At 46.3% G+C, this 17,073-nt stretch overlaps 1 protein-coding gene across 1 annotated transcript in view; it reads left to right on the top strand.

Annotated features, from left to right (window-relative positions):
• Window positions 1-15,658, top strand: part of PLPP3 (phospholipid phosphatase 3) — a 44,606-nt gene extending 28,948 nt beyond the window's left edge. Inside the window, exons 3-6 of the mRNA XM_027748692.2 lie at window positions 751-1,034; window positions 2,076-2,133; window positions 9,265-9,441; window positions 13,835-15,658. Of these exons, the coding sequence (XP_027604493.1) occupies window positions 751-1,034; window positions 2,076-2,133; window positions 9,265-9,441; window positions 13,835-13,960 (645 nt within the window). The 3' untranslated portion in view covers window positions 13,961-15,658. The remainder of the gene's footprint in view (window positions 1-750; window positions 1,035-2,075; window positions 2,134-9,264; window positions 9,442-13,834) is intronic.
• Window positions 15,659-17,073: the final 1,415 nt, after the last annotated feature.

Raw genomic sequence — 17,073 nt, 5'->3', positions numbered from 1 at the left:
TGGGAGAGGTGAGACATTTGGACTTCATTTCACAGCCTGATTTTCATTAACCTGCCTTTTAAGAGTCATGAATGTGAGAAGTTGGGTCCTCTGCTCCCTGACAGTGATTTATGGCGATATTGTCAAACCTCAGCACCCCCGACACAAGAAAAACATAATTTGCTGCCACGCAAACGCAAGACCCCTTGAAATGCCTTGAAATACTGGTGTTTATGAAGGCTTTGAGAGGTTTGAATTGGGTCTGGTGGCAGCAAGTTTTAGGCCAGAATATGAAGTTTGGGACATTCTGGTTCTTCCCTTGTTGTGTTCATGATTTTAAGAGAGTAAGATAAGCAGGTTGTTCATTTACTTTCTCCCAAAATCAGTTTGATAAGAGGGTAGTGGATCTGGCCTCTCCTTCCCAATACAAACTGATTTTTTATCTCATTGATGTTAATGTTTCCCCCACTATTCTGGGGTGCTATTTCACTTCTTTAAAACTATGCCAATGTGGTAATGCAAAATCTACCTTGTTTTTGTGTATCGGATTTTTCCATAAACAACATTCTGAGCATTGCAATCTCTTCTTGAGAGGGAAGAAGAGGAGCATGGAGAGACACTGAGCTGTGGGTTTTCCTTCCTCCTTGAGGGAGCAGATTCCTGGTTCGAGATGCTCAGGGCACAAAGAGATATCTCAGCCCTGTATTTACACGCATCAGGGGTCCTGCACAGCACTTTTCCTGCTCTCTAACCTCTCTGTTTCCTCCACAGATTATAACAGGAGAGCTCTACCGCATCCACTACCTGAAGGAGAAATCCCGCTCCTTTATCCAGAACCCCTACGTGGCAGCGCTCTACAAGCAAGTGGGCTGCTTCGTTTTCGGCTGCGCCATCAGCCAGTCCTTCACAGACATTGCCAAAGTGTCCGTCGGGCGCTTGCGGCCACATTTCCTGGCAGTTTGTGACGTGGATTTCTCCGTCATCAACTGTGCCAAGGGAGTTTACATCCAGAACTACACCTGCAGGGGAAACGACAGCAGGGTCCAGGAAGCCAGGTGAGAGCCCAAAGTGGCACTGAAGCGATGAGTTGCTGCCACTAAAGGTGTCTCAGGAGCTTCTCTGTCAGCAATAGCTGATTCAAATCTGAAACTGAGAGAGTGCATGTTTAGATTAGGTATTAGGATGAAATTCTTCCCTGTGAGGGTGGTGAGGCACTGGCAAAAGTTGCCCAGAAAACCTGTGGCTGCCCCGTCCCTGGAAGTGTTTAAGGCCAGGTTGGGCGGGACTTGGAGCAACCTGGTCTAGAGGAAGGTGTCCCTGCCCATGGCAGCAGGTTCAAACTAGATGATCCTGAAGGTCCCTTCCAACCCAAACCATTTGGTTATTCTATGAAATGCTGCTTTTTCTCCAAAGGCCATAAATCTGTTTTCCAGTGACCGGCAGTTTCCCTTGGGAAGTGTGGCACTTGGCTGAATAATATTTCTTTTCCTTTCTCTGTACTCCTACACTATTGTTCCCCAGAGCTGTTGCTCAGTGTGGGAATTTACCCTATGAGCTGAGCTCATGGTGAACAGCCTGAGCTGTCCTGTGTGGTGGAGCAGAGAGATTCTCCTTCAGAAAGGCTCCACCAGACAGGCAGGGCTGCTGTGCCTCCCCTTCGAGCTCTCTATCAAATCCATCAGATGGTCAGTTTTGACTTTTCCAGGGACACATTTCACATACTGCAATTAAGCGACCGGAGAAGTCGCTCACTTCTTATTTCTTTACAGTTTCCTGGTTATTTGAGGCGAGATGATGAGTTATCGGGTTATCCTGGAAATAACTGCTGTCCCACGAGTAGACCAGGAAGGGACAAACAATGCAAGCATCCTGTCCATCCGTTCGCTTTCTGCCTCATGAGCAAGCAGGGCGGATAACACAGGTTTTATAACCTAAAGGATTGGGGGTTGTGGGGGTTTTATAACCCAAAGGATTGGATGTTGTGGATCCTTCTGCTTTGGCACCCTCAGTAGAGGCAGGAGAGTCACCGTATTGTATTTAAATTATAATATTGAAACTTTTGCTGGCTGGTTCTTAGCACCTGCTTTGTTTTGCAGGAAATCCTTCTTCTCCGGGCACGCGTCCTTCTCCCTGTACACCATGCTGTATTTAGTGGTAAGTAACCTCACTGAGCTGATTGATCTCCTGTCCCCCTTTCCTGCAGCACTCACCCACGTTCCATAGCACTAATGGCACTATGAGCATCAGAGATAGAAAGTTGGTTGAAAAAAAAAAAGAGTGAACTGGTGGTGGGAAGGTCCACTCTCAGACATTATTTAGGATGGAGACTCCTGGGGTGATAGCTGAGCTGTGCAGCTTTGGGATGTAGCCAAGGTTGCAAATAAATCTAAATCCTACCAAATTTGTGGATGACCTGTGCAATTTTGTTCACCCTATATTGTGGTTTCCACTGAGGAGAGTTTGGGGCGAGGCAAAAAGTTTCATGGATGGAGGGGGAAGAAGGGCGGTCGTGGCTCTGTCAGGGTGTGATGGCCAGTTCTGAAATGTGCCAGTGGAGCAGGTGGAGCAACCTCTGCCTGCCTGGTTCCGGAGCAGAGGGCTGGGACTTGTTTTTCTTTGTCAGTGAGAAATGGCTCTGCCCTTCCTGTGCCGGGGCTGGGGGCTGGGGTGGCTGCCAAGGTGCTTCCTGCCAGGACTGCAGGAGGCACGCTGCCCACACGGGCTGGACCCACACACAGCATTTGGGAGAGTCTGGATAGTGATTTGTGTCTGGTTTTCCCTATTTAAAAATTATTTATTTTGTAAAAAATCAGGCAAAAAAAGATTTTGTATTCCTTTTAAGATTTGTGCACCTCCTCCATCCCCTGTGAGCTCTAACTAACAACCAGAGAAACAGCACAGCACTGATAAAAACATTAAACATGAGCTTTTATCTATGAGCAGTGCTTCCCCCAATCCACTACCCTCTGCAAAGATAAGTGACCACTGCTCCCTCTTGCCTTTTCAGCCCTGGATGCCCCCTCCCTCTGAGCAATTTCTGTAACTGAATCACTGAACTTTCCAGGCAGTTGTGGGTGGCATATTAAATTATTTCCTTGTTTTCCCTCTTACTTTATTTTGTTTTTGGAAAACTTGTGAATTTCTTCAGTAAAGATTTTGGCCGTTTCCTCCCAGCCATGTTACAATGAAGAGCTGCCTTGGTGATGCTTCACAGGAGGCTCAGCCCATCGTAAAACTTTCTGAGCTGAGTTTGGAAACCATCGCTCACACCAGCATTTATTTATTTCTGAGGAGATCTGTGGGCAGGCAGATAAGTCAACCCTGAGATGCCTTTGAGCCCAGCATCTGGAAACAGCAAGGACTGCCAGTCCCTATTAAGTTGGTGATGGTTTCTCTGCCAGGGCTTGACCCTCTTTCTGCAGGGTGCTGGACAAACCTTGTTGCTTTGCCAGTTTCTTTTTCCATGTGTTTTTCTGAAAATCCAGCACTTGTGGAGCAAGTGAGAAACAAATGGAAATACAGTGTCTGGGGGGGCTGGTGGCAGAGAGTGCACTGGAGACCCCAAAACTGCAGAGTACATTCAACATTCCCACAGAATGCATGGAAGACCTGCTTCAGAGGGTGAGGCATCAGAGCAGAGAGCTGCCTCTGGTCTTCCTTTGCTGCGTTCCCTGTCCCTGTATGGGAGCACTTGAGCTATCTGCACTGAGCAGCCCCTGTCCCACACCTCCTGATCCAGGACAACAGGCTGCTCCACTTATCCCTTTCCATGGAGGGCCAATCCCTTTACAAATTATTTTATTTTTAATTTTTAACTTGTCCCAAAACTCTGATAAGGCTGGTAGCAGGCTCTGTTTGACTAGTTGTCCAGTTGCTTTGTGCCTTAAGAAGTTGGGGAAAATTACATCAAGTGTTTGGTCATAAATTGAAGGGAGAAAAAGGCAACTTGTGACAAGACATTGTGATGTGATGTGTATCAGAGGTGATGAAGTTATGATCTTAAGAGTCTTTTAAATAAAGAAAATGACCTTTAATCATTCATTTCATAAATGATTTTATGATTCTAACATGTCTAGCAGCATCCAGATCCTTGATCACTGACTGAACTTGAATGAAAAATCTTATAGAAAAAGGGAAGCAGAACATCTGTCAGATTGGGAGAGGTTGATAATACCAAAAAATAATTTAAAAAAAAAATTAATGAGTTGGGGTTTTCAACCTGGTTAGAAATGTGGAATCCACCATTCCAGTGCCTGCAGGAGGTGAGTTTGATGGATTTAATCAAGGAATCATCTCAATCAAGAGCTCACTGGTTCCTAGGAAGTGAGGGCTGTGCTGCAGCAGGTTGCTGCCTACGCTTTGGATACCAGGAGTTTGCCAGGAGCTTCTGCAGAGTGGGGGTATTTGTGGGGCTGAGTGTGTCCTGCAGAGGTTTGGTTGATCACTTGCATCCCAAGTGTGTTCCCGATTGAACAATACTTCATATTTCAAGGATAAGTCACTTCCCGTCTTTCCTGGCGTTGCCTGGCTTCACTCTCAGAGCCCATTCTGAATTAAAATGTTTGCCTCACCTGATGGAGATGGGTGCCAGAAAAATTCAGCCAGTCTATTAAAAGATACGCAAATTCCCACGGATCCCACAGGGCTTTGCCTGCACCATGGGGATGGATTTGTCCAGGTATTTTGTGGGCAGTGGATGAGTGACCATGGCTTCCCCATTTCCCAGCCCAGCAGCAGAGCCCTGTATTATCCATGGGCTCCTGGTAGGAAAACACCAATAGATGCCAAGCCCTGGAGGGCTTTGGAGGAAAAGTCCCAGGGAAAGGCACTTGCAATACAGGAAAATCCCCTGGGATTTCATTCTAAATGCTGAGACTTCAGGGCTAAGTTTCTTGCAGCCTTCTTGTCACCAGGAATACTCAATTAACATCAGGCCTTTGTATAAAAAATTTAAAAAGGGAAATTACACTTGGGTAATCCTCTTTGTCTTAATTTTCCTTGCTTTGTTACTCCTTGGCTGAGTGAGCTGTAATATATATTTATAGTAGGCTGAGGAAAGAGGAGGTAGGGAACAGCTTATTCCAGGCAACCCTCTGGACGTGACCCACACTTCTTGGTTTTGTTTCTCTGGATGTGGGGGAGTCTTTGCAGAGAGCAGTGGATGCTTTCTGCACCCCTCAAGCATGTGAGACCATAACGCTGTTATTTTTTGCAGCATGAAGTTGCCTGACATCACAGCCAACCACACAGAGGGTGCAGAAAAGCTAAATTTAAGTATCAGAAAATCTAAATTAATATCCCTCAACAAGGTTTACTGATTCTGGATAAAATGCAAGTAAACCAGGGCAGCTTGTGTATTTATTGTGTGTTGGTGGGTGAGGCTGAAGACTTCAGATCAGAATGGATTGTGGTGTGTTCTACTGATTTAAATAAAAAATTAGAGATGTTTTTTGTTTTGTGAGGGGGAGCATGAGGCTTCTCACTGGAGCTTCTTGCTGAAGGGCGGAGAAGGTCCAGTGACCTCGTGCTGTTGAGCAATGACATGCCCTTGTGAAGGAACCCCTGTGGTGATTGTGGACTTGTGGAGTCAAGTTTAGCGGTGACCTAAGTAAGCGAATAAACTGGAATCACATCAGAGGCCAAGGCTGAGGTGTCAGCTGCATTGCTGAGTTGATGGGGGTATTCCTGATGGAGTGGGAGGATGCTGTATGCTCAGCAAAGGCAGGGAAGAAGCAAACAGCACATGCCTTTTGTCCTGAGAGGTTTTTGCCCATCTCCTGTCCTTCTCTTCTAGCCAACTTGGTGCTAAAAGCCAAATTCTGCATTCCCTGTCCTCTAGCTGACTTTGTCCAGCCAGGGCAATGTGTTACACCGGAGTGAGTCTGGGTTTGAGAGGTTTTGTCCCTGTACCACTTTAGGCACCACTCTCTTTGCAGATGGGGCTGGAGGCGGAGGTCACTTCAGGTCAGACTGCCAGAAACAAGCCCAGCCGTCTCCCAGAGGGAAACTTTAGGTGTGACTAAGGGTCGTGGTTGAGGGAATTCAGCCTTGTGGTGGGAGAGTGTGAACAGGATGGGATTTCTGGATAGCAGAAAGCCCCGGGAGGCTGGACATGACTCTTTTAGACGGTGTCCCCTGCCAGCTCTTCCTCGATGGGTTTGCCCAGGGGTTGTGTGTGGCTGTGGGCTGTCCCCACCAGCACTGCGGAAGTCCCCTGGCACAAGAAGAGTGATGTGACATCCCTCAAGCCATCTGCTTTGTGGTAACTCAGCCTCTGCCAGGAGACAGTGGATGGAAACTCCAAATAACTCCTGCTCTGTATGATCCTATTTCATATCATTCCATCCACCCTTTCTCCTGTTGATGCTCCTGGTTTTCACTGCCCTGTGATGATCTGCGGTGGAAATAACCCCGGTTGTGGTCTTGCTCCTCCACCCCCTCTCGGGCAGGGCTCCATCCAGCCATACATTCCCATACAAATCTGGCAATCCATAGCAGGCAGCACTTCAGATCTGCTCCCAGGTTTAAAAAAACACAAAACACCTTCATAAGCAGATTTTCAGATAAATTTCCAGGAACTTCCTATTTCTTGGAAATAGAACTAATTCCTGCTTTAGGGAAATTCTAATCTTTTCAGCCCCTAAATTCTACTTTCACTTTTTGATCTTATTATCTGGGTTTTACTTTCATACTAAGGGCAGAGGCAAGGTTTGGAGCACTCTGAGTCCTGCCTTGAAAGTATTTAGGGGATCCTCAGCACCCTGAGGTGTTTCAGAGCAGTTTCCATAATACTGCATGTTCAAAATATGTTTGTGGAATATGAAAAGTGTTGTTACCCTCTTTTTCTTTTTCCTTGTGAGTGGGGAAATAAAGAGCACTTTTTCCATGACCTTTATTGTGGCAGTAAAAGGAAGTCAGCAAAGATCCTCACACTGGTAGTGCAGTGTCTGAGGGTCATCTGTTCCTGTGGGTTTTACTCCTCCAAGATATGCATGTGTGGGTGTGAGTTGAGTGCTGGGGGCTTGAGTGACACCCAGCACACCCTGTATGGTGCCACACTGCCTTTGCACTCCTTTTCCAGGGCTAAAGTATATGTAGTTAGGCACACAGTTCAGCCCCAAAAGTGTCTGTTTTATTGGGTGTTCAAACCTGGTATTAGCTTTTTATTGCTAATTTTTAATTGATACTTTGCATCCTCACCTCTCAATGACCTGTTTAGTCCAGGCTTGTGGGATGGAATGATTTAAGGAGGAGTCAAGACTCTGCTAAAGTGACAAATGTCAGATTATCTGGCAGCAAATTTATTTCTTAAGGGGTTTGATGTGACAGAGACACAAGATTAAAATAAGACGTCAGGTTTCAAGTCTTCCTGGTAGAACTAAGAGTGATGGTTTATAATATATAATACTTGCAGCTAACTTTGCTCTTCAGCAGATACTTGAACCTGAATTTTGCACTGTCACCTGGGCTGAGCTGAGGCTCTTGAACATGAAAATAGAATCCTAGAATGGTTTGTGTTGGAAGGGACCTTAAACATCACCCAGTTCCAACCCCCGTGCCATGGGCAGGGACACCTTCCACTCGACCAGGTTGCTCAAAGCCTCATCCACCCTGGGACTTGAACACTTGCAGGGATGGGGCATCCACAACTGTATCGTGCCTGCACAGTTACTCTCAGGGGCGGATCACTGGGTGCACAAATACCATGGCAATGAAAATTATCGTCACAAACTAGAGAACCACCCCACTGGTCTGTGTGCTGGGCTGCATCAGCGTGGGTCTGCTGTGGGGTCTGAGAGCTGAAACTCATCCCCTACATTGTGTGCACACGTTTTCATGGTGTGGGGTGTGCACTGTGGGGATGTGGCTCCGTTCCCAGGCTCGGGCTGGTTTGCACATATATTCCCCAGTATCATAGTGTGCATTAGCCAGCACCAAGCTGTTTTGGTGCTGCTCTCTTCCATGTTAATTGGATAACAATTTGGATAATTTGGAGCATCTGCTCCATTTAAACGACATGATGTTTCATTTCTTCTGAAGAGCCCAGTGTGTGTTCTTTCTAAAAAGGGGTAAATACAATGTTTATGCAACAGCCAAGCGTACTAAATTGGCCAAAATGATGCTTTCCCCCTTATCAGCTTCCCAATTAGTTCTGCTTTTATAGGTAAATGGTGTCATTAAGTTATTTGTGGTTTCAGGGAACCCAGCAAGAGCTTCGTTCCCTTCATATTAAGGCAGTGCAAAGTGCTCTGGGTGTGTAAAAGGGATCATAAATGGGAATTAAACCCCTTTCCAGCCCTCTGATGTTGCAGAGTCCCTTGAACACACCAGGTCTGACTTCTAGTGCTTCATTTAAAAGCAGGCCGAACAGACCTACTGCAGCTGAGCCCATGGGCTGTGGGTCTGAGCTGCAGGAGCTGAGCTGCATTTGCCACACCTTTTACACTCTTTGAGTCTCTCTGCTCCCCCAAGCCTGAAGGTTGCTCTGGCATCCCTCCCTTCCCGTAGCCTTCCTCCTTGTGCTCATCTATGGGCAGTGAGTTGCCGTTTTCCTGTCCTCTCTTCCCGCCCAGCTTCCTGGTTCCCACAGGAACCAGCCATGCCCCTCAACTAAAACGGAAATGGGCCTGAGATAGTCGCGACAAGGGTACAATGCCTATTTGACATGATGTCTACATCACCTTTTTGGGTTGGGCCAGGACTTTGCATGTCATTCCCACCCAGTGAGGGAATTTCCATGTTAGAGGATGGCATTGTGCACATCATCAGTGGTTGTGGCCATGTCTGGAAATTCTCAGGACTGGCTCTGAAGGTGTAGCATCCTGCATTGATTCCTTTTTTGCCTCTGAGAGATCCTGTGAGTCCTACATACCCCAAATTTGGGACCTTGCTTCTGTTGCATAGTAAATAGCGATGGAGAGGAATTTCCTTACTCAGCCCCATGGGATGTTGTGTGGAGGCTGAAGTGGGGCCACAGTGTGAACCGGGATGCAGGGTTTCCCAAACCCCTGATCTTGGCTCACTGAGGAGGATCTGCACCCATCCACCTCTGTCTACATCCCCTCCATGAGTTAAAATCCCTCCAGCTCCACTCTGCTCTGCATGATGGAGGCCACACATGTGCAAGGAGCATCCTTCTTTTCTGACAGCTCCACCCTCCTTGACCCACAGGGTTGTGGGTTCCCCACGGCCAGCCCCACAGAGCAGTTGCTGCTGTATGTGCATATTTTGGGCAAATTTGGGCAAATTATTACACAACCTTTTTGTTTTCCTCTCTTCCCACAGTTTTATCTGCAGGCCAGATTCACATGGAAGGGAGCCCGCCTGCTCCGTCCCCTCCTCCAGTTCACCCTCATCATGATGGCATTTTACACCGGCCTGTCCCGCGTGTCAGACCACAAGCACCACCCCACCGACGTGCTGGCAGGCTTTGCACAGGGAGCCCTGGTGGCTTACTGCGTGGTAAGTATGGAAAACCGGGCAGGGAATGGCACCAGGGATGCTGGGAGGGTCCTTGGGGAACAGCAGATGCCTCTGCCATCTCAGGTAACTCCCCTTAAGATCCAAGGAAGTGACAGGAGGCAGCATTCTCCAGAGGCTCAGTCCAGGCAGATCAGGGTGCTGGGAAGGCATTCAGTCAAGGGAGAGTATTTCCCTCTTGCCCAGCAGCGTTGGCTTCTCCAGCTGTTCTTAGTAATGAGCACTGGCTCATTAGCAAGGCTTTCCACCAGCACCCAAGCAGAAAGTCTGGGATAGTTGGGATTATGGCACTTCCCAGTCCATCCAGAAGCTGTTCCCGGGCATAGGAGCTGTGTCTGACTGATAAGGGGAGGCAGACTGCCTTGATGGGTGGTGGGTTTTCATGGAGCAAAAGGGCTTGTGAGAAAGTGGCAAACAAAAGCTGTACCCTCTTGTCTTCGGCTGCTGGGCTTGTTCTCATGCCATTTGCTTTCCAAAGGGTGACCTGATTGCACAGCCCCGTAACTCAAAGTGACACATGAAGATGTTTAAAGCTGGCAGGATGGGGAACACCAGGTCAGGCAGCTGCCTCAGATAGACACAAAGGAGATGGAGGTTGTGGTAGTTTCTGTGTCTGTGCAAGCTCCTGAAAGCAAGATTTTAACAGCTCACCACTTTTTGGGTTGTTTTTTTAAAATTTTTTTTTAGCTGATCTAAAAGTATGTCAGCCTAGGAGACAAGGAGTTAAATTCACTAATGTTACATTTTGCAAGGAGAGAGAATAGGTTATTTATGTACTTCCCACTCATTGATAATATTCCAAAGCTGAAATAAAAATGTCATTGTTGGAAAGTTTTTATGAAGTATTATTAACTCTCTGAGCAGTAGCTGTTGGGTTTTCCCACTGCTTGATGCTGGTGTCCCATGTGGGGCTGGCAAATCCAGAGGGGGAAGTGAGAGAAGTGTGTGTGTTTTTATGCTTGAGAAGTGGAATAACAGCAGTACATAAGGGGAGTAGGGACCAGACAATCCATCCCAGGATCCCAGCAGTGGTTTCAGAAAGACAATAGCTCTCCGGATGCTCGGGATGGGTGTCCGGCTGCTTCCTGGCTGGGACAAGCAGCAGGCCTAGCTGTCCCCTCCCAGCCCTCCAGCAGCTGGAAGCTGTGCTGGGAAGGGGAGGCTGTGGCGGTGCTGGGTTAGTTTTCCTGTGTCGAGGTAAACCGACATAGGAAGCAGCTGCCTGGAGTTTCCCAGGCAGGCTCTGGTTTGCCTGCAAGCCTGGGGCAACCTGTGTTGCTCTCCCAGCTGGCCTGTGGAAGGGGCAGTTGTCTCCAAGGCCTTTGCAGGCATAGTTCAGTGACTCGGAATGTCTCAGGCCACAGCTTAGTACTCAGGGCAGGGTTTAAACCCAACCCTTGTCCCATTTCATCAGCTTGCAAGGAACTATCAGGTATGTTGCTGTTCTCTAGAACCTGGCTTTGCTGGTGGGACCCTTTGCCTAGGAGGGGCTGGCAGACTTTCCTCCATCTTGGGGCGTGGCAGCGAGGGACAAGAGGAAGAGTCATCCTGGCACTCCCTGGAGTTTTCATTGAATGAGTGGTTTAGCAGCTTTTTGCTAAAATTATTGGTATGTTCTGGTGGTTCTTGCCCAGCTCTTGTGTCTGGGCCTCTGAAGCAGAGGGAGAGACCTGGAGACTCATCACCTCCAACCCTGGGTGCTCTCAACCACCCCTTCCCCAGCAAAGCACTCAGGAGTCCACTCTGCTGATAGTCAAGAGCTGTTAAAACACCACAGTTATCAGGCCATAATTTTCAGAAGAAACCAATTGTGGATTTCATCTCTGAAGGCTGCCAGAGCTTAAATCCAGGTCGTGCTGCAGCAGACACGTTTGTCTTTCAGTGCCTGAAATAACAAGCAGAAGACATTAATGTCAAGCACTTCCAGCTGATGAAACATTCAGACTTGGATCCAGGATGAAATACGATGAGGATTTCTTAAATAGAAATAGTTTTTATATGCTTGCTATGTGTTGTGTAGTTTATGTCTCATCTGAGGGAGAGAGAAAAGGGGGATGTTGGAAGGACATGCTCCCAGTGTTGCTCTGGTTAGCTTAGATGAGTTGTTTTAACCTCTCTGTATATGATTAAAAATTTCTTCAATATAATGAAAAGTAATAGGAATTGTTAAGTTGGAATATAAGATATTGGCTTACTTGTATAAAATGCTCTCAGCCTTCTCCTGTCAAGTTTTCTTTATGGGTGGAGAGCACCTTCTACAGGAAATGGAGCTAATCCAAGTGAAAAACTTCACACGTTTATTAGTCCTTTTTTGTGTTAAACAGTTCAAGCATTAGGAGGATTTAACACACTTTTAACCCCCATAGATCACGTTTCATGATTCCTATAAATGTTTATGTAACCTCCAGCCATGTTAAAGTGAAATACAGTTTAAAGAGAAATGAAACCTCTTAACCAGTCTCTGAATGAAACCCTGAAAAGCAGCACAGTTGCAGCTAAAATACCCAGGATGACACTCCACCATAACTCATTCCTGTCCAAAATAAGGACCAAACTCAGTTCAATCCCCATATGCTTCTTGCACTCAGCAGTCTCCTCCCATAAATTGATTTGTCATGGCTATCTTGGTGCAGAAGTTCGACATCTTTTTGATTGAATCCAGTTCTCCAAGGTGGACAAGTATTTGAGATGGTATCAGAAGTGCACCAAACCAGCCAAATGGGGGGGTTAGAGTTATTAACAATCCAAAAGAAACCCAGTGCCAGAGCAGTTCAACATGCTTTTACAGCATAGTGCTGCAGCAAGAGGCCAGACTCCAGCTTGTGATCCTTGGTGAGGTCAGCTGGATCCTGTTATTTAACCAAAGGTACAAATGCTGCCACTTGGATGCCCTGTAAACAACTTTATGGTCTCTGTTATACGATTAGATGGCCAGACACCAGCACATACACTAAAAAAAGAACTGTTTTATAAATTGTCTCCTTCTCTGCTTTTCCACAAAGCAATAAAAGCCAAGCAACAACAGCTCAGCTTCCTGCATTCCCAGTTACAACTGTAGGAGTAAATTGCTGCTTGCAACAGGTTTGCTGTCTGTTCAGCTTGGTGCCTTATCTGCTGATAGGGACTTGCCGAAGTTGTTTCCAAGGACACCTAGACCTGCTGCACAGGGCTCTGGGTAGTTAGAAAATATGGAGATGCAGGTAGGGAAAACCTTTGCTTCCTTCCTGTGTTACCCAGCCTGGAAGTAGTAATCTAATATTATTCTTTGAGCATCTTGGAATTATTTTTTCACCTGATTTATCTGGTTGCTTAAATGTTGCATTAGAGTACTGTGGGAGAAAACACAAATGTACTGCTAATTCCTATGACCACGTGCTGCTCATCCTGGGACTTCAGCTTAGCAAACCCACAGCTCGGTCCAGATTATCAGGGCTTAAGGATGTCCGAGATGAGCTGGCCAATTTGGGCTGGCAGAGGCAGTTGGTGGCAGGACGGAAGCTTGAGGCTTTGGTGCTAGGTAACAAAATTATGAGTCTTTGCCACTTCTCACACCGTCCAGAGGATCTGTGCTGTCTGACTCTTTTCCCTTCTGGAACAGGGCTGAGCTCTGGCAAGGGTGAAAGTGCCCCGGTCCTGGAGGACTGATAAGCTTTGTGCGGTGGCTGCCAAAAGAGGATGTGGAAGTTTCCTCCCAGCATTTTGTTTCTTATTGTGTTGCTACCTTCCGAAATTGCCAACCTTTTTCACATCCTGGAGAGGGCTTACATCACGGGATATGTAGGAAGAAGTAGTCAGGAATAACTCCTCCGCTCCTTAGCCTTTGGCTTCAGGACCAAACCCTGGCTCTGTATCGGTACTTTGGTGGGGGCATGAGGAGCATCACTCACCATTGACTCATTGCTGATAACTTTTAACACAGCTTTGATTTGAAAGCTTTTAATTGCCTACCTGATATCTGGCTGAATGAATTGTTTCACACTGACTCCGTCCCTGAAACCATGCACCATGAGTGAGGACAGCCCTTTGGAGACCTTTGTTATTTTATTGGAGTGCAGGTCGTGTATCTGTTTCCTGGCTTTTCAACCCATTCAGCAGAGGTTTGGGTGTTGCACTCGGTGATTACACAGTGAGAAATGAAGTTGTTCCGTCATGTTTTTACACTGTTTTGAGAGGCTTGAGCCTTTTTCTGCACTGTACAGAAAGGTGGTAGCAGGCACTTGGGATTTCACAGCTATTGGTGTTACAGGCAGGCATTCAATAGCACAAAAAGAGCTACTTTTGCAGATTAGAGATGTCTATATACTCTGTAAACCAACTTTTCAAACGAAGTATCACCCAATGTGGCTAAGTTTGCCTTTTTCACTTCCTTCTACAGGTGTTTTACGTCTCAGATCTCTTCAAGCCCAAGACAAAGACTTGCCTGCCTCCACCACCCATCCGGAAGGAGATCCTTTCACCTGTGGACATCATTGAGAGGAATAACCATCACAACATGGTGTAGAACTTCGAGAAATCGGATGGGTGTTGTATTTTATTTTAATTTTTTTTTTTTTTGGCAAAAAAATGACTGCTGACAGCAACTACCTGCTGCTCTCAAATCTCATCAGACAGTAGAATGTAGGGAGAGACTTTCTTGCCCGACCAGTAAAGTCTTACTCTGTGGTCTTTTCAACTTGCAACATTTTGATGAAAGGGGTGGTGGTGGTCAACTAAGGCAAAGGTGACAATGAGAAAGAAAAAAACCACAAAACTCAAAAGCCGAACAAACAAAGAGAGGTGCCGGAGTTCTGGATGTGCAATTGGTTTGAGTGTTCATGTTGTAGTGAACGCCAAATTGTTCATAGCCCAATGAACACTAAGGGGTTTTTGGAAAGCTGGCCATCCTAGGTTTTTTCTTACTATGAAGATTTCCAATGCCTGCGAGAAAAAAAACAACTCATGTCTAAATTGTATAGCACTATATACAAGCAACAGCACTGAGTCAAGATCTGGGGTTGGTTTGTAAGAGATGCTTTTTTCTCCTTTTGATCCTAGTTTATTTTTGCCTCCTCTGTTCCATACTGTGACTTAATTTAGAAGAAGCTTGCCCAGTCCAAGATCTCCAAAGGGTCTCTGTTCTCTCTGTTCACACTACCTGCCTTTAACAAGCGGCCCTGAGACGCGCAGTGAGGCTGGAGATCTCCCTCCTCTGCGCAGAGAAGCCACATTTCTTCCTCTCCGCTCGCTCCCTTGTGAGGGTTCATCCTGTCTGAGCCCCCAACATGGCCCTTCATGAAAAGAGCATCCTCCACTTCCTGGCCATCCCCCTCCCCAAAAAAATCACAGCAGATTTTCTGTGTGCCCACGGGAGCTGGCGGTTTGCAAGTGGGTTAGCGGCGGCTCTGCCGAAGACTCGTTCGCACTACAACCTCGGGGCTGAGTCCTGGGGAAACTTTTATTCTGCAGTTTTGGGACGGGCTGCTGGGCGGCACGTCCTGGCCTGGGTGTCAGTCGGTTTGTGCATCCCTTCCTCCTCCTCCTCCTCCTCCTCCTCCCCTTTCTCCCTTGGGCACCCCGGTGTGCGCCATGGCAGGTACCAGGTCCTGTGCTCCGCTGGGTCACACTGGTGGTAAATCAGTTGTGCCGATACTGAGTGTGATGACTAATTTTTTTTGCCCAGAAACCACAGGTTCTTGGTTTGCAGCCCTTTCACCAAGCGCGTTTGCAAAGGGATCCCGCAAAACATGCAGAACGGCCATTTGCACATCCTTCTTACAGAATCCGTCCTATCATTTCAACTTATAGCAAGCTATGATTTTTTTTATATTATAAATATTATATAAATAATGTATAAAACCTTAAAAATTAACTATGTAAAATATTATTTCTGAAACAATTTTAGATATATCCACTATGACTATAAACTGTGTCCTGACCTGTGTTATTTACATTTTGCTGCTTAAAAAAGCATTGAATTAATTTTTTTATAGTCGACTAAAATATTGTAGGTCTGTGGTAGTAATATTTTAATGAAAATAACTACAATTAGAGACACTTGTATAAAAAAATCATATTAAATTGTCTGTATTTTTGTAATGTTCCATTTTGTAAAGAGAAGAATATTCAAAGACTTTTGTAGAATACAAAACTGAAGTTTGTATCTGCGAAATTATTGCTGTATAAATGTGCTTTTTAAATAAAAGCTCATAACACAACTAAACATCCTGGTGCACATTGTGTTCTACCTTTGGGTTGCCCTTCCCTTGCCAGAGAAATAAGGTCCCTGCCCAGTTGGGATTGTGATGTGGATGTTGGATGACACTTGGGGATGTGATGGTTCAGGAGGACATCGAGATAAAAAGGACCTGATGGTGCTTTCAATGGGCATGTGAGAAAGTCCCACCAGCTCCTGGCTGGGGACACTCATGGGATTTTTGCATTGATCTGTTCTTTGGTATGGCTGGTCTTAAAGCAAATCCCATTTTATTGAGGGCATCTTTAGCAATGTTTATTTAAAGAAATTAACAGCTGCTGGCTGTCCTGGACAGCCCCTGCCTAGGAGGGCTGCACAAACACCTTTTCCATGAAAAACAGACACTTTGCAGCTGAACAAAAAAACACGCAGCTCACTGGGTTGCAAGTATGGGTGGAAGGGGAAAAGAAGAAAAAAAAATGCCACAACAACATGTTCTCAGAAAGGCACATGTGCACAGCATACAGTTACGAGGAAGCCTTGATTTTATTTTTTTTATTATTGTTATTTTCCTCCTCCTACAGAAGCAAATGAACTTCTTGGTGGTGACACACGGTCAGAGCTGCGTTTCGACCACTCCTTGGGTGAACCACATCAGCGAGATAACACAGCACAGAAATAATATGCAAGAATGCATGACAGGAAGTGAATACCACATCAAACTGCAAATAAAGAGCAGGTGGAAATTAAGCCAGCAGAACTCAGCTAGCACTTGCTATTATTATCCTAATTAGAAGTAATATTTTATTACATGTGGAAAAACTTCGTAAACCCACACCTGTCCTAAATGCAAAGAAAGTTTTCATGGTGCCATGTGTGACTTGAGTGTAAAAGTGTTTGGGGATTGAGTGGGTTGTAGAGGTTACACATCAGCTTTAGGGCAATGGCTGTTGAGGACAGACGCTTAATCTCCAGTTTATCTCCAAAATATGTTGCCTGGATATAACTAATCCACATGGGAGGAGGAAACACTGCCATGTCTGCCTGTGCCTGGCAGGAGCCTGGCCCCATGGAGCCCTTCATGTGCAGAGCTGGCTCTGGTGCAGCAAGCCCTGGGCTGAGAAAAGTATTTGCTTGCATCTTAACCCCAGCTACTTGGAAAAAACAGGAATACAGATGTCTGGGTGAAAGAGGAGGGCTTGGAGAAGTGTCAGAGGGGAAACAGCACAGGAGGTGATAAGAGCCAGGGCAGGGCTGTGGGGCCAGCGAGTCATGGGACCTCACTCAGGATGTGTAGGTCATCTTGGCGAGAGGGAGAAAAGGCCATGGATAAATGTATAGAAGGCAACAGGCTTGGACACTATAGCATGGGGCTGAGCATCAGCAGTGCCAAGTCCTATTTCTGGCTGAGCAATGGTCGTTTCCTCCTCTGCTTCCTGTCT

Source organism: Pipra filicauda, unplaced genomic scaffold, assembly GCF_003945595.2.
Source record: "Pipra filicauda isolate LSUMZ 115617 unplaced genomic scaffold, ASM394559v2 scaffold19_size4547281_pilon, whole genome shotgun sequence".
NCBI lineage: Eukaryota > Metazoa > Chordata > Aves > Passeriformes > Pipridae > Pipra > Pipra filicauda.
Note: the sequence above shows the minus strand (reverse complement) of the source record. Positions and strands in the feature narration are given on the sequence as shown.